The sequence below is a fragment of the Saccopteryx leptura genome, chromosome 8 (genome assembly GCF_036850995.1).
Source record: "Saccopteryx leptura isolate mSacLep1 chromosome 8, mSacLep1_pri_phased_curated, whole genome shotgun sequence".
Taxonomy (NCBI): domain Eukaryota; kingdom Metazoa; phylum Chordata; class Mammalia; order Chiroptera; family Emballonuridae; genus Saccopteryx; species Saccopteryx leptura.
In genome coordinates, this window is record NC_089510.1 from 55,349,020 (window position 1) to 55,369,459 (window position 20,440).

Here is a 20,440-nt window from a genome sequence, read left to right on the forward strand (position 1 = left end):
AAAATAATCCACTGAAATAAATGTAAAACATTTAGAATAGCTTGTGTTACATTAAGAAAATACACTAAATTTATTTTAGAAGCTGATGAAGGCTTAACTTCCTTACACAGGATAGGTGAAAAGGATATTTGGGTTGTTATATACTGTGAACCATTGTAAATGTCTTAACTTGATGTAAATATATCTGAAATAAGAGAAAAGCTTTTTTTAAAAAAAGATTTTATTCATTTTAGAGAGGAGAGAAGGGGAAAGAGAGAGAGAGAAGGGAGGAGAAGGAAGCTTCAACTCCCATATGTGCCTTGACCGGGCAAGCCCAGGGTTTTGAACCGGGGACCTCAGTGTTCCAGGTCGACGCTTTATCTACTGTGCCACCACAAGTCAGGCTTTTTTTTTTTTTTTTTTTTTTTTTTTTTTTTTTTTTTTTGAGAAAAGCTTTTTAACTTTAGAGCAGCCCTAATTTATGAAAGTATATAGTCACTTAGATTTGGAACTGCATCTGATTGACAGAGCATAGCTGTTTTTTTAACCTCATCTGAAAGTCTGATGATCCAAATAGTCTAGTATGGATATTAAAAATACTACAGCCTGACCAGGCAATGGCACAGTGAGCAAAAGCTCACCAGCTTGGACCCAAGGTTGCTGGCTCAAGCAAGGGGTTACTCGGTCTGCTGTAGCCCCGTGGTCAAGGCACATATGAGAAAGCAATCAATGAACAACTGAGGTCTCGCAACGAAAAACTGATGATTGATGCTTCTCATCTCTCTCCGTTCCTGTCTGTCTGTCCCTATCTCTCTCTCTGACTCTCTCTCTGTCCCTGTAAAAAAAAAAAAAAAATACTGCATTGCTCTAAGAAGAAACTAGCTTTGTGAAGTTATAAATACTTGTAATTACACATATAAAAACAAATATTTGGGGGAATATCTTGGGACATGAATATAAAAATCTTTTTATTTCACTAACTTTTCCCTCTAAGTTATTGTGGTTTGTGTCATAGAACATAAGTGTAAGTAGATGCTTCCTGCTTTTCATGTGGAAGTGGACCAATGTCTATAAAGTGTGACAGAATTAATATGATTTTAAACAAACCCTCCAATACATAAGTTTAGTGAAATTACTTCATATAATTTGTATAGAATATAGTCTGTGTAGCCTGACCAGGCGGTGGCGCAGTGGATAGAGCGTTGGACTGGGACATGGAAGACCCAGGTTCGAGACCCCAAGGTCACCAGCTTGAGCGCGGGCTCATCTGGTTTGAGCAAAGCTCACCAGCTTGAACCCAAGGTCGCTGGCTTGAGCAAGGGGTTACTCGGTCTGCTATAGTCCCCTCCTCCCCCCCCACCCCCCCCACCCCCCGTGGAGGCACATATGAGAAAAAACAATCAATGAACAACTAAGGTGCTGCAACAAAGAATTGATGCTTCTCATCTCTCTCCCTTCCTGGCTATCTGTCCCTATCTGTCCTTCTGTCTGACTCTGTCTGTCACAAAAAAATAAAAGAATATAGTCTGTGTATATTTTGTACAGAATATATTCTTAGTTCTGATTTTATGACATGCAAATTCCTACATTATGAGAATGTAAATTGCTTTCTATATCTAACAGAGAAGAGTCCATATTTATTGACTCAATAATTAAATTTTTCTTTAATTGTCCCTTATTAGTTAAATTTATTATATGTATCATCTGGATTTGTAAAGCTTTTTTTTTTTTTTTTTTGTATTTTTCTAAAGCTGGAAACGGGGAGAGACAGTCAGACAGACTCCCGCATGCGCCCGACCAGGATCCACCCGGCACGCCCACCAGGGGCAACGCTCTGCCCACCAGGGGGCGATGCTCTGCCCCTCCGGGGCGTCGCTCTGTTGTGACCAGAGCCACTCTAGCGCCTGGGGCAGAGGCCAAGGAGCCATCCCCAGCGCCGGGGCCATCTTTGCTCCAATGGAGCCTTGGCTGCGGGAGGGGAAGAGAGAGACAGAGAGGAAGGAGGGGGGGGCGGAGAAGCAAATGGGCACTTCTCCTATGTGCCCTGGCCGGGAATCAAACCCAGGTCCCCCGCACGCCAGGCCGACGCTCTACCGCTGAGCCAACCGGCCAGGGCCTGTAAAGCTTTTTTTAAAGTTTAAACACCTATACAAGATTTGTCTGGCCAGGCAGTGGCGCAGTGGATAGAGCATCGGACTGGGACGTGGAGGACCCAGGTTCGAAACCCCAAGGTCGCCAGCTTGAGCACAGGCTCATCTGGTTTGAGCAAGGCTCACCAGCTTGAGCCCAAGGTCGCTGGCTTGAGCAAGGGGTTACTCTGTCTGCTGTAGCCCCCCGGTCAAGGCACATATGAGAAAGCAATCAATGAACAACTAAGGTGCCGCAACAAAGAATTGATGCTTCTCATCTCTCTCCCTGTCTGTCCCTTTCTGTGTCTCTGTCTCTATCACAAATCAAAAACAAGTTTATACAAGATTTAGCCCTGCTAGTCCTGTGGTGGTACAGTAGATAGAGTGTTTGTTTTTTTTTTAATAATTTTTTTTAAATTCATTTTAGAGAGGAGAGGGAGAGACAGAGAGAGAGAAGGGGGGAGGAGCTGGAAGCATCAATTCCCATATGTGCCTTGACCAGGCAAGCCCAGGGTTTCGAACCGGCGACCTCAGCATTTCCAGGTCAACTCTTTATCCACTGCACCACCACAGGTCAGGCTAGATAGAGTGTTGACACGGAATGCTGAGATCCGCGCTTCAAAACCCTGATCTTGCTGGGTCAAGACACATACAAGCAAGCAACGAAGCAACAATGAGTCGATAACTTCTCTATCTACCCCCGTTGTAAAATCAATAAATAAAATACTTAAAGGAAGAAAAAAAAGATTTAGCCCTGTCCAATTGGTTAGAGCACCATCCTGACATGCCAAGGTTGCCAGTTCAATCCCTGGACAGGGCACATGATGAATAAACCAATGAATGCATAAATAAGTGGAATAACAGATCAATATTTCTCTCCCTCTCTCCTTTCCCTTCTCTCTTTAAAATCAATTTTGAAAAAATGTAAGCCCTGGCCAGTGGCACAGTGGATAGAGCGAGGTCCTGTAATACCAGGGTTGCCAGCTCAACCCTGAGGTCCCTGGTTTTGAGCCCCAGTCAGGGCACATGAGAAGAAATCAATGGGTGCACAACTAAGAGGAGAAGTTGAAGCTTCTCTCTCTATCCCTTCCCCCCACCCCCTTCCTTTCAAAAATGAATGGAAAAATTTTTTTAAGTTTGTATAAGATTTTAATAGAACACTAGATTTGGAGTCAGGAGACCTTTGCAGTTTAGTTGTATGCTATAAGCAATTCATTTCACTTTCTTGGTCTTATTTTTTTCATTTGTAAAATGTGATGGAGATTTAACTAAATGATCCATACGGTATCTTCCATTGCTAACATTCTATGATTTTCGGGACAATTTTACAATGACCTTAATGGGTATTATAGAAATTTAACAACAAATTAATTTCCGTAATACTCTAACTCACTAATTAAGATGGTTAACAAATAGTACAGAAGAGACTAGTGTTTCTTTCCTGTTTATTTTCCCTTCAGTAAGAATGAAAAAAAGAGAAAATACTCTGTTACAAAATGAAGTCTTATAATACTTAAAGTTACTCTCAGGCATAAAAACAGTAAATTGCCATCATAGAGATTGAAGAGAATGAAAACAAGTCACTACTTTTTTTTTTTTTTAACTTTTTGCTAGTTTTTTTTTTAATTTTTTATTTTTATTTTATTTATTCATTTTTAGAGAGGAGAGAGAGAGGGAGAGAGAGAGATAGAGAGGGAGAGAGAGAGGAGGGGGGAGGAGCTGGAAGCATCAACTCCCATATGTGCCTTGACCAGGCAAGCCCAGGGTTTCGAACCGGCGACCTCAGCATTTCCAGGTCGACGCTTTATCCACTGCGCCACCACAGGTCAGGCGTCACTACTTAAATAAAGACAAAACTTTTGCGCTATTCTATTCTGGTTGATAGTAATCTTCATCCACAAAATTTTCTGGCTTAATAAAGGTTCTGCTTATAATTTTATAGAAGTATAAAGAATAAAGGCTTACAATCTTATCTTGATTGAGGACAGCTTACAATCCTCTTTGTCAATGCAAGTTAGTTTTATAATTTTTGAAAATTGTGAATCTCTTAAAATATTTGTTTTCACTGCATAGTATTACGGCTCTAAATCATGAATCTTATTATGCTATTACCCTGTATTGCATAGGATATACATTTTAACACTTTGGTATGTACTTGGATTGTTTTTCTCTTAAGGCTTCACATTGTAGCCTGACCAGGTGGTGGTGCAGCAGATAGAGCTTGGGACTGGGACCTGGAGGACCCAGGTTCAAAAGCCCCGAGGTTGCCAGCTTGAGCGCGCGCTCATCTGGTTTAAGCCCAAGGTCGCTGGCTCAAGTAAGGGGTCACGTGGTCTGCTGTAGCCCCCCCCCCCCCCCATCAAGGCACATTTGAAAAAGCAATCACTGAAAAACTAAGGTGCCGCAACAAAGAATTGATGCTTCTCATCTCTCTCCATTCCTGTCTGTCCCTATCTGTCCCTCTCTCTGACTCTGTCTCTGACACATACATACATACACACACACACACACACAAAGGCTTCACATTGTTTAAACCTTATAGCAACCTTGGGATGAAAAATTAGTTAGCATTATCTCTTTTTTACAGCCTTTTCTATAACTAAAGAAAGCTCCAAGTAGATCATTTGTTAGAATTATGAAATGGAGTGATGAAACTGTACTAATATACTAGACTCTTCAGAAGTGGGAGTAATTGGACGTAGGTTTGGAATGAAACTGCTCACAGGAAATACTGTCTTTTTCATTAGGGTCTAGTCCCTTATACATAGTGTGTGCTATATAAAAATCTTTCAGTGACTAGACTAGATAGAACATTTAGCTAGTTCTTTCAAGTTCTTTCCTAAAAATTCATATTTGTTTCTAATAATCAGTAAATCATTTTGACACATTCGCTGCTTTTTCCAGATGCCCAAGCATAAAGGTGGAGGAGACATGATTAGAGCAATCAGAAAAACAGCTTCCTAAGCCTTATAGATATTTCCCCTGCCTTCCCTAAACAAAAATCCAAAATACTAACCATTCACATATGGAAACTTTTTATGTCCAGATAAGTTCCCATTTAATTGCTGAAATTTTATGGCTTCTAATATCTTTGTAGTCCATCATATCACTTTTAATTTAAAGGAATATTTTAAATTTTAATTCTTATTTAAGACAGCAATTTGTTTTGTTCTTGCCTACAGATGTTTTCTTCAGATCTGAATCTTTGCTTATGGAAGGCCTAGGCTTTGTGTATCAATATGCAGATAAACCTTTCTTCTGTGCACAAGAATATAAGTAATCATAACAAATGCAGAACTTACATAGTTCTGCGTACTGTTCTAAATGCTTAATGTATATTAATTTATTTTACCCTTATAATAATTCTACAAGGGCAGTTACTAGTTTTAGACCTATTTTAAGGGAAAATGAACACATAGGAATGATAGTTACCTAAAGTCAACACAGTTCAGTAAGAAATTCAAAGAAGAAAGTCTTGTTTCCGAGTGCATATACATGATCATGATGTTATGTGGCTTTTCCATAGTTCAAGATTTTAGCCACAGATTAGGTAAGAATCATCAGTCAGCCCAGCATGCAGAAGTCCTGGGTTCAATTCCTGGTCAGGGCACACAGGGCACACTGCTTCTCCACCCCTCCCCATCCCCCTTTACTCTCTCTCCCCCTTTCTCCCTTGCTAAAATCAATCAATAAAAATAAATAAATACATGATTAAGAATTATCAATGAAAATACATGTTTTTCCTATGGTAATGCTTACCCCTTAGTATTTATCTAAAAATTAATTACTCTGGCTTTGCCCCCCATGACCTTCAAAATATACACTACTGAATATACTGTCAACTTCTGCTCTTTGGTATGATTTCATTCTTTAGATCTCAAATTAATATATATTCAGTGAACATTTGCGTCTCTACCCTAGGCATTTTTCTAAGTAATGGAATAATTATAAAGATAGCTACATTTATTTAATACCCAATCTTATACCAGAAAGAATTGAAATGAAACAAGATCTCTAAGACACTTCTCAAGTGTCTTTAAGACACTCTGCTTCTCAAGGAATTTACAATCTGGCCTGACCTGTGGTGACACAGTGGATAAAGCATTGAGCTGGAATGCTGAGATCACCTGTTCGAAACTGTGAGCTTGCCTGGCCAGGGCACATTAGAGAGTTGATGCTTTCTTCTCCACCCGCCACCCTCCCACCTCCCCCCACACACACTTCCTCTCTCTCTTCTCTCTAAAAATGAGTAAAAAAACAAAACAAAACAAAAATACTTCCTAACTGATATGTGTGTATATGTATGTTTAGAATTACAACATGATGAGTGGTTGCTAATAGAGCTATTTCACAGAGAACTTGACCTTTGGCCATAGCCTTCAGGGTTACCAGGTGAGCGGTTGGGGGTGCTTTCTAGAGGCAGGAGGGTGTAAACAGCAGGACACGCGGTTTGGTGTGGCTGGAGAACAGTAATTCTCTTCTAGTATAGAGTACAAGTGGGAGAAAACGAAGCTGGAAAGTGTAGGGAGAGGCCCTCGCTCAGCTTTGTTTCTTTACCCTTTTAAAATCTGTCTTACATAAAACATCATTTATTGTTTTTAGAAGAAGAACAATGAAATGAATTTAGAAGAAAAAAGCTTGGTAGAACCCCCGGAGATCTCAAGAACTTTGAAAAGTGCGGTCTTGCCTCAAGAACAACACAAGTTGCCGGAAATCAGACAAGGAGGCCAATTTGCCAACAAATTTGACAAAATGCAAGATCTTATCCTCAGTAAACCTGCAAGGCAGACCGTAATGACTACAGAGACACTGAAGAAAATTCAGATGGATAGGTGAGGACGGCGAGCATGTTTGGATATGTAGCAATGTGTATATTTTGAGGTGGATAGAGAGTGAGTGAAAGGGTGGCTGGCTGCTCTCCTTTCCTAAGGATTGGTCCTCCCATCCAAAGGGACTGCTGACACTAGGGTTAGCTAGAGCCTGCCTAGACGGAGTGTGGTGCGATTGAAAGTATGAGAGCGTTTAGGATCTTGAGCAAGTATTGAGCCTTTGTTTGGGATTTTAAAAAAATGAGAATGATAGCAACTTTGCAATGTTGGTGTGAGGATTAGAAATAAGGCTTCAAATACCTGGCACAGGCTGGTAGTTATTGTGATGCTTTATCCATTAATAAGAGGCAGCCATCATCAAAGTAGCCAACTTTCAAGCTATATTTTAATCCTGGTGGTTTTTTAAAGGCAGTAGTATACTCACTTGGCACATTTACTAAAACTGGACTGATACCAAGATCAGCATGGCCCCAGCGCAAGGATGACCTGCACACTCGTGAAGCATTCCACTTTTTTTTTTTTTTACAGAGTCAGAGTCAGAGAGAGGAATAGATGGACAGGAACAGAGAGAGATGAGAAGCATCAATCATTAGTTTTTCGTTGCTACACCTTAGTTGTTCATTGATTACTTTCTCATATGTGCCTTGACCGTGGGCCTTCAGCAGACCGAGTAACCCCTTGCTCAAGCCAAAGACCTAGGGCTCAAGCTGGCGACCTCAGGGTCTCAAACCTGGATCCTCCGCATCCCAGTCCAACACTCTATCCACTGTGCCACCACCTGGTCAGGCGCATTCCATATTTTTTAAATAAGCCAGTCAGAGGAAGACATATACTATATGATTTCACTTATATGTGTGCAGATTAATGTACAAAAAATCTAACAAACAAAATAGAAACAGAAGCATAAGTACACAGAACAGACTGATAGCTGTCAGAGAGAAGGGGGGTTGGGTGAAAAAGGTAAAGGGATAAAGCAAAATGTTTAAGAAATAAATAACACGTAAACAGTAGAATAAAAATAAAGGCAGTCTCAATTTCCGTTGTCTCATTATTCAGTTTTTTGTTGTCAACTGGCTGACAGGTTTAAAAGAGGGTACAACAGTATGGTAAGGATTTTTGGTGAGAGCATATGGTAGTTCCCTAGGGCCACTGGCCATCTCTAGCCTGTAGTCTGTTTTTGAAAATACGTTTCACTGGAATGCAGCATTGCACGTTGATTTACATTGTGTCTGTGTTTGCTTTTATGCTGCAGCAGCAAAGCTGAGAGCTGAGGAGCTGGAACAGAGAATTTGTGGCTTGCAAAGCCAAAAATATTTACTGTTTTTCCCTTTACAGAAAAAATTTGCAGACCCCTGCATTAGACATTCACCAGAAGAGTAATTAATGTCTCTTGTTAAAATCAGTCTGGCCCAGATTTGCAGACATGACAGAAAGTTGTCCTACTTATAAACTGCCTGATCTAGTTAACATCCTATTTTTTTTCTTTTTCTTTTTTTTTTAAGATTTTATTTATTGATTTTAGAGATGGGGGGGAGGGGGGAGAAAGGGGGAAGGAGCAGGAAGCATCAACTCACAGTAGTTGCTTTTCATATGGTCCTTGACCTGGCAAGCCAGGTTTCAAACCCGAACCGGTGATGTCAGCATTCCAGGTTGATGCTTTATCCACTTCACCACCACAGGTCAGGCTAGTTAACATCCTTTCCTTCTCAGTGTGAGGCTCATAGCTCTCAAGTCAGTTTCCTGATTTCAGTATACTTTATTAAGAAAAAAAGTTACTGAATCTTTTTATGTGAATTATAATAAATTACTGTGTAACATAGTAAGTGTAGTTCTTGCTCACTCTGTATCAGGACATTAGCCCTGTGAGTAGTACGAACGTTCATGTACGTCCTCGTGCCTCCTGACCATCCAGAGCATTCATTCACTTATTTAATGAAAATAAAAAACTCACTCCCAGGGGTCAGCAAGCATGAAAAGAACTCACTACTCAAAGGGTTAGATTGCAGTGTACATTTTTTTCTACTTAAGAGAATATAAAGAGCAATGGACTATGAGTCAGTAAACCTGGATTATGATTCTAGATTTATCTCAAACTAGTTCTGTGATTTGGGCAAGTCGTTTAACCTTTCTGAATCTGGGTTTACTCATGTTAAAATGTGAGGGTTTTATTAGCTCTTTGTTTTCTTTTATAATTTAAAGTGATTTTAACTTTTTTGAAATTATGAACTATTACAAAAATGAAGAAAACTGGAAAGAATAAAATAATAAATACTTATCTGTATAACCACCAGATCCTAACATTTTACCATGATTGCTTTTGAGCTCTTTTTTTGAGAGAGAGGCAGGGGGAGGGAGAGAGAGACATGAACATTGAGCTGCTCCAGTCTGTGCCCTGACCAGGGAATCGAACCAGCAACCTCTGCGCTCTGGGATCAACCAATCAATCGGAGCTATCTAGCCAGGGCTTAATTTTTATTGATTTTTAGAGAGAGAGAGGAAGAAAGAGAGGGGGGGGGAAGGGAAGCATTCATTTGTTGTTCCACACAGTTGTGCAATCTTTGGCTACTTCCCGTGTGTGCCCTGACCAAGTGTTGAACCCACAGCCTTGTTGTTTCAGGACAACACTCTAAACTGAGCTAGCTGACCAGGGCCTAGCTTTCCATTTTTTTAATAAAATAGCTCCAAATAAAATTGAAGCCTCTAATCCCAGCCCCCCTCATACTTCTCCCAAAGATAAACTCTCTTCTGAATTATTCTTTTGCAAATTGTGACAATTTTATTAGGTCTGTATGTGTGTTATTTATTGATTGATTTTAGACACAGAGGAAGGGAGAGACAGAAACATCAATTTGTTGTTGCATCATTGATTGATTCTTGTATATGCCCTGACTGGGAATCAAACTTGCAACCTTGGCTTATCTGGATGACACTCTATCCAACTGAGCTACCCAGCCTCCCTCCCTCTTTCTCCCTTCCTGTCTCTCTCTCCCTCTCTCTCTCAATATAGTATGTCAAATAAATAAATAAACAAACAAACAAATAAATTTTTTAGCCTGATAGGTGGTGGCACAGTGGATAGAGCATCACCCTGGGATGCTGAGGACTCAAGTTTGAAACCCCAAGGTCATAACCTTGAGCACGGGCTCATCAGCTTGAGTATGAAGATGCGGGCTGAAGTGTAGGATCATAGACTTAATCTCATGGTCGCTGGCTTGAGCAAGAGGTCACTGGCTCATCTGGAGCCCCTCGCTCAAGGCACATATGAGAAGCAATCAATGAACAACTAAAATGGTGCAACTATGAGTTGATGCTTCTCATCTCTCTCCTTTTCTGTCTGTCTGTCTGACTAAAGTAAATAAATAAATAAATAAACAAACTGCTCACAAAAATTAGGGGATATTTTAAAATGAATATGAAATGATAAAGAAGCATTTGATTTTTTAAAAATAAACAAAACCATCAGAAAAACAACAAGTCAAAGAAAGTTGTTTGATTATGCAAATGAGATGCAAAACCAACTTTTATTTCATTGGTGAAAATGCACTATACAAAAAGCTGAAAGTACTGGACTATCTGCACGTTCCCTAATTCCCTAATTTTCGTGAGCAGTGTAAATAAATAAATAAATAAATAACTTTTAAAGTGCTTAGAGACTTTATTTTTTTTAAAGACTTTATTCATTTTAGAGGGCAGAGAGAGAGAGAAAAGGGGGGAGGAGCAGGAAGCATCAACTCCCATATGTGCCTTGACCAGGCAAGCCCAAGGAGTTTTGAACCAGTGACCTAAGTGTTCTAGGTCGATGCTTTATTCACTGTGCCACCACAGGTCAGGTTAAAGTGCTTAGAGACTTTAAAAAGAAGTTGTTGTTTTTTATTTCTAGTATTCTAAGAGTTTTTGTTGTTTGTTTATAAATAATGTATGTTAAATTTTGCCAAATGCCTTTTCTACATTAATTGTAATGATAATGTGGATTTTCTCCTTTTGCCTTTATTAATGTGAAGAATTCTTTAACAGTTTTTTTTTTGTGTGTGTTTCTTTATTGATTGATTTTAGAGAGACAGAGCAAGGGGGAGAGAGAGAAAAAAAGAAGCATTCATTGTTGTTCCACTTAATTGTGCATTCATTAGGCACTTTCCATACATGCCCTGGCTGGGGATCAAACCTGCAACCTTGGTGTTACAGCATGATGCTTTCTTTCTTTTTTCTTTTTTTTTTTCTGTATTTTTCTGAAGCCGGAAATGGGGAGAGACAGTCAAACAGACTCCCGCATGCGCCCGACCGGGATCCACCCAGCACGCCCACCAGGGGGCGATGCTCTGCCCCTCCGGGGCGTCCCTCTGTTGTGACCAGAGCCACTCTAGCGCCTGGGGCAGAGGCCGAGGAGCCATCCCCAGCGCCCGGGCCATCTTTGCTCCAGTGGAGCCTCGGCTGCGGGAGGGGAAGAGAGAGACAGAGAGGAAGGAGAGGGGGAGAGGTGGAGAAGCAGATGGGCGTTTCTCCTGTGTGCCCTGGCCGGGAATCGAACCCGGGACTTCTGCACGCCAGGCCAACGCTCTACCACTGAGCCAACCGGCCAGGGCCACAGCATGATGCTTTAACCAACTGAGCTAACTAGCCACAGCCTTTCATTGATTTTACTAAACTACTCTGACATTCCAGAAATAATTCCAACTTAGTTATGAAGTTCCTTTTGGGTCTTAACTGTGTGATTTCTGCAGCCCTTTGTGAATGTAGACAAATATATATTTTATTAACTTAGGGTTTTTTCTCCTTACAGGCAATTTCTCAGTGATGTGATTACAGATACCATGCAGGAGTTGCAAAATGCAGGCACTTTCACCACTCTCCTGAAATCTTTGAGTGAAGAGAGGGAAAACAAAATGCATTTCTATGACATCATTGCCAGGTCAGAGTAATAGGTTCATTTTCTTTGTTGTCTTTTAAAGTCCTGTAAAACTCTCACTGAAAGTCTTTGATTTCTAAAACAAATAAAATTTGTGCTTCCCAGGGAAGATAACTAGAAGTCAGAAATTTGGGTTCTATTCCTAGTTCTCTTGGGACAATAATTCAGATTTCAGGGCTTCATTGATCTGTATGTACAATGTACAGTGTATCAAGAGTATTCTTCCTATCCCATAGTAATCTTTCTTATGATTGAGTTCACTGAAAATTCCTGTGTGATAATAAAAGCATGCTCAGGGAAGTTTTTTTTTCCAGAGTCTTTTAATTAATTCCAAAGGTTTTCATGCTTTAAGAAATTCAAGCCTGACCAGGTGGTGGTACAGTGGACAGAGTGTCGGACTGGGACACAGAGGACCCATGTTCAAAACCCTGAGGTCACCGGCTTGAGCATGGGCTCACCACCTTAAGCAAGGGGTCGCTGGCTTGAGTGTAGGATCAGAGACATGACCCTATGGTCACTGGCTTGAGCTGGCTTGATCAAAGGGTCACTCGCTCTGCTGTTGCCCCCTGTCAAGGCACATATGAGAAAGCAATCAATGAACAACTAAGGAGCCGCAATGAAGAATTGATGCTTCTCATCTCTCTCCCTTCCTATCTGTCTCTATCTGTCACTCTCTCTGTGTCTCTTGCTGTCTCTGTCACACACACACACAGACACAGAAATTCAACACATACACACACAAAGAATAAAAGAAAAAGAAATTTAACACAATCAAAATGCTTTGGGACCAAGATAAAATTCTCTTTATATGAACCCTGAGTACTCAGAATGAGAAAGTGTAGATCTTGCCTGCATAAGTAGGATTGTTTTTCCTTGAATTTATTACTCTTCCTTTGTACCTTAGTATTGATAATAAATTCTGTACTAGAGTTATTATGAAGAATTGATTCATTTATACATGTAAAGCACTTTGTATTGTTTCTGGCACATATTTAGTGCTTAATAACAATAATAGCTACTATTATGAACTTAACATGCATTGTTGGCAAGCAAGCAAGAAAATGAGCAGTTGTGTATATTGCTGGTGGGAGAATAAACTGGTGTAACTTTCTGAAAAATGGTTTAGGTGTGAAAATGAAAATATATATACCTAATTGTAATTTTATAATATTCACTATTATGTATGTACTATTCTATAATTTATTTAACAATTTCCTGAGTTTGAACATTGAGCTTGTTTCTATGTTTGCTGTAGCAAATAATGTGTCAGTGTACATCTTTGTGCATAAATATATATCAGCAAATGTCTGAATCTGTTATTTTATTAGGTTGAATCACAATATATGGAATTACATTATCAAACAGAGAGTCTATAGTTTAATGGATAATGTTATGAAGCTGTTAAATGTACTGCTTACAAAGTTATAATAGCATGGGGAAACTTTATGTTATAATTTTAAAAGATTTTATTTACTGATTTTACAGAGGTTGGGGAGCGAGAAGTATCAGCCCATAGTCACTTCACTTTAATTGTTCATTGCTTGCTTGTTGTTTGGCCTATGTGCACTGACCAGGCAGGCATAGGGTTTTGAACCAGCAACCTCAGCATTCCAGGTCGAGGTTCTATCCACCATGGACCAGGCTGTTTATGTTATAATTTTTTAAAAGACTTATTTATTGATTTCAGTGAGAGAGGAATGGTGAGAGAGAGACAGGACCATTAAGCTGTTCCTGTATGTGCCCTGATCAGGGATTGAACTGGCAATCTCTGCGCTTCAGGACTATGCTCTAACTAATCAAGCTGTCTAGCCAGGGCTGTTACAATTTTAAATAGAAAAAGAAAGGCTAGAAATAATATAGTGTTATCACATCTGTATAATAAAACTAACAGGCCCCGGAAGGTAATTCAGTTGGTTAGAGTGTCATCCCAATATACTAAGAATGTGGGTTCAATCCCTGGTCAGGGCACATACAAGAATAAACCAGTGAGCCTGACCAGGCGGTGGCGCAGTGGATGGAGCATCGGACTGGGATGCGGATGACCCAGGTTTGGGACCCCGAGATCGCCGGCTTGAGCGTGGGCTCATCTGGTTTGACCAAGGGCTCACCAGCTTGAGCCCAGGGTCACTGGCTCCAGCAAGGGGTTACTCCGTCTGCTGAAGGCCCGCGGTCAAGGCACGTATGGGAGGGCAATCAATGAACAACTAATGTGTTGCAACGTGCAATGAAAAACTAATGATTGATGCTTCTCATCTCTCTCTGTTCCTGTCTGTCCCTGTTTATACCTCTCTCTGACTCACTCTCTGTCTCTGTAAAAAAAAAAAAAAAAAAAGAATAAACCAGTGAATACATAAACAAATGGATCAACAAATCGATGTTTCGTGCGCACGCACTCTCTCTCTCTCCCATCCTCTCTTTAGAATCAATAAATAAAAATTAAAAAATAAATCCTGGGCCCTGGCGGGTTGGCTCAGTGGTAGAGCATAGGCCTGGCATGCGGGAGTCCCGGGTTCGATTCCCGGCCAGGGCACACAGGAGAGGTGCCCATCTGCTTCTCCACCCCTCCCCCTCTCCTTCCTCTCTGTCACTCTCTTCCCCTCCTGCAGCCAAGGCTCCTTGGAGCAAAGTTTGCCAGGGCGTTGAGGATGGCTCCTTGGCCTCTGCCTCAGGTGCTAGAATGGCTCTGATTGCGGCAGAGCGATGCCCCAGATGGGCAAAGCATCGCTCCTGGTGGGCATGCCGGTGGATCCCGATCAGGCGCATGCGGGAGTCTGACTGCCTTCCCATTTCCAGCTTCGGAAAAATACAAAAAAAAAAAAAAAAAAAAGCTAAACAAATGTATATCCCTTTGACCCAGAAGCCCTACTTTTGGAAATCTAGCCTATGGGGGGGGGGGGGGGAATTAGATATATATACATAATATTTACTGTAGCACAGTGGCAAATACCTAGAAATAGCATAAATCTCCTTCAATAGAGGAGTACTTGAATGATTAATTTATAAAATAAAAACATACAGCTATTAGAACAAATGAATAAGAGCTATATGATTGATCTGGAGGAATGTTTCTCGTACATAGCTAAGTGAAAAAAAGTAAGAAAAAAAAAGTACCATTACTTAGGAGGGAGAAAATAGTCTAAAGCTCAATGTAGACAGTTTGCAAGTGATTGATTCTATATATAGGATTATTATAATAATTTCTTCTTTTAATTTTTCTTCCAATTAGGCATCAATCTAGATTTATTTAATTGGAAAATTATATCTAGATTTGGGTAAATCATTGACAAATGGTCTTTAGTATTTTAAGTATGTGACTGGTACTTTTATTTATTTATTTTTTTTTACAGAGACAGAGATAGAGTCAGAGAGAGGGATAGACAGGGACAGACAGACAGGAACAGAGAGATGAGAAGCATCAATCATTAGTTTTTCGTTGCGCGTTGCGACACCTTAGTTTTTCATTGATTGCTTTCTCATATGTGCCTTGACCGCGGGCCTTCAGCAGACCGAGTAACCCCATGCTCGAGCCAGCGACCTTGGGTTCAAGCTGGTGAGCTTTGCTCAAACCAGATGAGCCCACGCTCAAGCTGGCGACCTCGGGGTCTCAAACCTGGGTCTTCCGCATCCCAGTCTGATGCTCTATCCACTGCTCCACTGCCAGGTCAGGCGTGACTGGTACTTTTAAAGTCACATACAGTTTAGTGATGTGTATGAGATAAACAAGATTTTCTATTTGGTTTTGTAAAAAGTTTTACTGAGATACTGTTAAAAGTCTTACTGACACTTGTTAAAATGGCAAGAAGACTTTATTCAGGACTATTGCAATAGGTGTCAAAACTATCACAATAGGAGAAAGATCAGGCTCAGTCCCAGTACAGTAAAGGCTGCTGGGGACTTACAGTCAACAAGAACAGTGAGGGATTTGGTGGATGGATAATTACTAAAAGGAGACATAAAGGGCAGCAGATTCTTGCTAAACTAATTAAACAGAATTCTTGCCCAAGGCAGACCCAGGACTTAGACATCAAGGGTGGGGAATGAGGAATTTGGTCAAATATCCAGGGTGATCAGATAGCAATAGTAGGGATTCTCTCCTAACTGACTTTACAGGATTCTTGCTAAAACTGAGTTGTGCAGGCCAGCAAGGGTGAGGGTGTGGGAAACATCCTTATCCACAGAAGGCTCCTCTGAGGCTCCTTTGCTGCTAGACCTGGACTTTCCCCACCCCACCTCCACTCCTGCAAGAGAAGTTTCATACATAGACGGCTGAGGGATGGAGAGTGCGTGCAAGTGAATTCAGGGGTTCTTTTGGTGGATGATGAAACTGTTATGTAATTAGATAGTGGTGGTGGTTGTACAACTGTGAATGACCAAAAACCACTGAAGTGTACTACTTAGAGGATGAATTGTGTGGTATTGACAAAGACTCTTTCCTTGACCTATGTAATTAGGCTCCTTGATATTTTTGGTATAGCAGCCCCAGCTAAGACAGCTGTTTAGTTTTGTTTATCTTTATATTGTTTTGTTATTTTGATTGTTTTAAATCAAAGTAATGGGATTGCTGGAGATAAACAGAATTCTGTTTCTGAGAGCCAACAGAAACAATAACATGCCTGACCTGTGGTGGTACAGTGGGTAAAGCATCAACCTGGAAACACTGAGGTTGCCGGTTCAAAGCCCTGGGCTTGCCTGGTCAAGGCACATATGGGAGTTGATGCTTCCAGCTCCTCCCCCCTTCTCTCTCTCTGTCTCTCTCTCCTCTCTAAAAATGAATAAATAAAAAATTAAAAAAAAAAAAAAAAAGAAACAATAACATAAAACAGCCTGACCTGTGGGGGCGCGGTGGATTAAGTGTGGACCTGGAACGCTGGGGCCGCCTTGCAAAGCCCCAGGCTCGCCTGGTCAGGACACATGAGAGAGGTGGCTGTGAGCTGCTCTTCTCCGCTTTTCTCTCTCTCTTCTCTCTAAAATAAATCAATAAAATCTTAAAAAATAATAACATAAAGTAGTAAAGTTCTCATTCAAATAGCACTGAGTTTGAATCCTGCTGTGCCATTTACTGTTTGTATGACCGTGGTCAGTGTGTAGGGCTGTGTCTTCTGAGAAGAGATGCCAAAATGAGATTAGTCGTGCAAAGATTTTTCAAACACCTGTGTGAAAGAAAATGGGAGGGAGCTTTCAGACCCCATGTCGACTGGCCCCAAGTGAAGGAGAGGGAACGCTGGGTGGACGAGACTGCCCGGCAGTGCAGAGTGCTGCGGCGAGGCTGTCAGGGGGCCCGTGAGCCGAGTCAGCCCCCGGAGAAGCCCTGCTCTCTCAGGAAGGGCCTGCCATAGTGACCCTGCCACACTCAAAAACGGGCTGTGAGCAGTCAGTGGGATGTGAGGCTTCAGAACACACAGTGAAGGACTCCAGAGCCTCGGGCTAACACCCTTGTTTGCTTTCACTCTGTAGTTGGAGGCCTGCGAGGCACGTTCACATGGCCACCACAGCAAGTTACCTCAGCTCTCTATCTTCCTCATTCTTTTTTTTTTTTTTTTAAGATTTTATCTATTCATTTTAGAGATGGGAGAGAGAGAGAGAAGAGGGGAGGAGCTGGAAGTATCAACTCCCATATGTGCCTTGACCAGGCAAGCCCAGGGATTTGAACCGGCGACCTCAGCATTTCCAGGTTGACTCTTTATCCCCTGCACCACCACAGATCAGGCCATCTTCTTCATTCTTAAAATGAGGCCAACGATAGAGGCTATTTCATAAGGTTATTGTGAGGTAAGAATATGGAAGGGCTCAGAATAGGGAGGATTCTTTTTTCCTCTTCCTGTACCATCTCCTCTTAGTTTTTCTCAGCAGCAGCTATTTACTTTATTTTATTTTATTTTATTAATTTTATTTTATTTTATATGTAGGGGGGAGAAAAAGGGAAGCTTTTTATTTTAAAGCAGAAGAATGCCAGTTCATAAATTTTTAAGGAACAACAGAATTACAAGTCATCATTTTTGCAACTTTTTATAGTGAATAATGATTCAGTCAAGAGTTAGCAATGGTACTAAAAACATTAGGTAAAAAGTGCCTGGAGCCTGACCAGGCAGTGGCGCAGTGGATAGAGCATTGGCGCAGTGGATAGAGCATCGGACTGGGACGCAGAGGACCCAGGTTCGAAACCCTGAGCTCGCCAGCTTGAGCGCAGGCTCATCTGGTTTGAACAAGGCTCACCGTCTTGAGCCCAAGGTCCCTGGTTTGAGCAAGGGGTTACTCGGTCTGCTGTAGCCCCGCCCCCCCCATCAAGACACATATGAGAAAGTAATCAATGGACAACTAAGGAACCACAACGAAGAATTGATGCTTCTCATCTCTCTTCCCTCCTGTCTGTCCCTATCTATCCCTCTCTCTGTCAGGAAAAAAAAAGGTGCGTGGGGAACAAGCTGTTTGCATGGTGCCACAGTAAGAGCCCACAGGTGATTACACAGGGAAAATGTGCCCGTACAGTGAGAGATGCGGGGGTTACCTTTTGCCCAAGAGCTAGAACTTAGCATAAGTAATGCAGCAGCAGCTATTTTCCATACAGCACTGATAAGCCAAACAATCCTCCTTCAATTTACTGAAACAATCAGTCTTTTAAAAAGTGTTACTGAAGGCTTGACTGGTGGTGGCACAGTGGATAGAGCCTAGACCTGGGACAATGAGGTCCCAGGTTCAAAACCCTGAGGTCACAGGCTTGAGCACGGGCTCACCAGCTTGAGTGCGGGGTTGCTGACTTGATCATGGTGTCATCAACATGACCCCATGGTCGCTGCCTTGAGCCCAAGGTTGCTGGCTTGAGAAGGGGTCACTGGCTTGGCCGTAGCTCCCTCCGTCACCCCCCCCCCCCCGCTTCGTTCAAGGCCGTAGCTCCCTCCGTCACCCCCCCCCCCACTTCGTTCAAGGCACATATGAGAAGCAATCAATGAACAGCTAGAGTGATGCAACTATGAGTTGATGCTTCTCATCTCTCTTCCTTCCTGCCTCTCTATCTCTTTCACTCTCTCAAAAGAATAAATTAATTAATAAAAGTGTCACTGAAGGCCCTGGCTAGGTAGCTTAGTTAGTTAGAGCATCCTCCCAATATTCCAGAATTGTGATTTTGATCCCAGTCAGGGCACATACAGGAATCAACCAATGAATTCATAAATAAGTGGAACATCGATGTTTTTCTCTCTTTCTCAAAAAAAAGAAAATTAAAATCATTTCTGAAGAAGTGTCACTGAAAGTGTGCGCCATGGACGAGCACCATGAACATCACCTGGGAACCTGTTAGAGGTGCAAATTCCAGGACCCCATCCCAGACCTACTGAGTCAGCCCAGGAATCTAGTTACTAACCTCCAGGTGGTCCTTATACATACTGAAGTTTGAGAAACACTGCTCAAAACATAAGTCATTCTTATTTCTTCTAGGGAGGAAAATGGAAGAAAACAAATAAAATATCTTCAAAAACAGCTTCTTAATGTCAAAAAAGAATGGCAAGCTGAAGTAGAGGTAAGAATTTCCTGGGCAACACCAAAAGTTACTAAAGCTAAAACAGCAATATCAAAGCCTTTTTTCTTAAGCAAAGAAGAATTGGGTCTGAAAGATTGTTGTTTCTCCTGGGATTTCTTTATTGAAAATATATAGAGAGTAACTAGGGAGTTGGTCTAAGATGTACAAGTATGTGCAGCATAGAACTCTGGGAGAGTTCTTAGTTCTTACCCCTCCCATTTCACCCAACCACACCACCCATTCCTTCCCCACAGGGAACTTATCTCAGACAATCCCTTCCACCCTAGCATTCCAGTGGGAGACTATAGTCCTTGGAGGACAATAAGCACATTACGAACCTTCTCATACATGATGGTTAGGGTTAATAATGTCATTTGTATTGTATTTTAAATACAGTTGGATTTACTGAGTTTTCATGGTTATTAGAACCTAACCTTATATCTAATTTACCTCAGTAAGAAAATGTATCCAAGTTTTAAGCAAACCAATGTTTGGGCTACAACCGAGGTCCTAGGCAGTTAGATGTTAGTTCTATTAAAATGACTAACACTATTAGCGGTTTATTTTGTTTGTTTGTTTTTGTGAGAGATAGACAAACAAGAGAAAAGATGAGAAGCATCAACTTTTAGTTGCAGCACTTTAATTGTTCATTGATTGCTTTTCATATGTGCCTTGACCTGGGGCGGGCTTCAGCTGAGCCAGTGACCCCTTGCTCAAGCCAGCGACCCTGGGCTCAAACCAGTGGCCTTGGGCTCAAGCCAGTGACCTTTACACTCAAGTCAGCGACCATGGGGTCATGTCTGTGATCCCATGTTCAAGCTGGTGAGCCCACGCTCAAGCTGGTGAGCCCATGCTCAAGCCAGGGTTTTGAACCTGGGTCCTCAGCATCCCAGGTTCATGCTCTATCCACTGCACCACCACCTGATCAGGCATAACATAGAGTTGCTTAAAGCAGTTGCCCTTACCTCATCCTACTGCCTTTAGCATGTACAATAAACCTGTCCAGTGCTGGAGCCGCCACTCAGGTATTTAGCATTGGGGAGATAATCGAAACAGGATGCCAAGGAGGAGTTATTTCTCCGTTGGG

General features: G+C 41.5%; 1 protein-coding gene and 1 non-coding gene across 2 annotated transcripts in view; both read left to right on the forward strand.

Moving 5' to 3' along the window:
• IQCG (IQ motif containing G) overlaps positions 1–20,440 on the forward strand; it is a 53,830-nt gene that overhangs the window by 13,202 nt on the left and 20,188 nt on the right. Inside the window, exons 4-6 of the mRNA XM_066346978.1 lie at positions 6,711–6,940; positions 11,715–11,843; positions 19,272–19,353. Coding sequence (XP_066203075.1) covers positions 6,711–6,940; positions 11,715–11,843; positions 19,272–19,353 — 441 coding nt within the window. The remainder of the gene's footprint in view (positions 1–6,710; positions 6,941–11,714; positions 11,844–19,271; positions 19,354–20,440) is intronic.
• On the forward strand, positions 7,352–7,453 carry LOC136380221 (U6 spliceosomal RNA). The gene has a single exon (XR_010746897.1). It is a non-coding gene; the product is annotated as a U6 spliceosomal RNA (small nuclear RNA).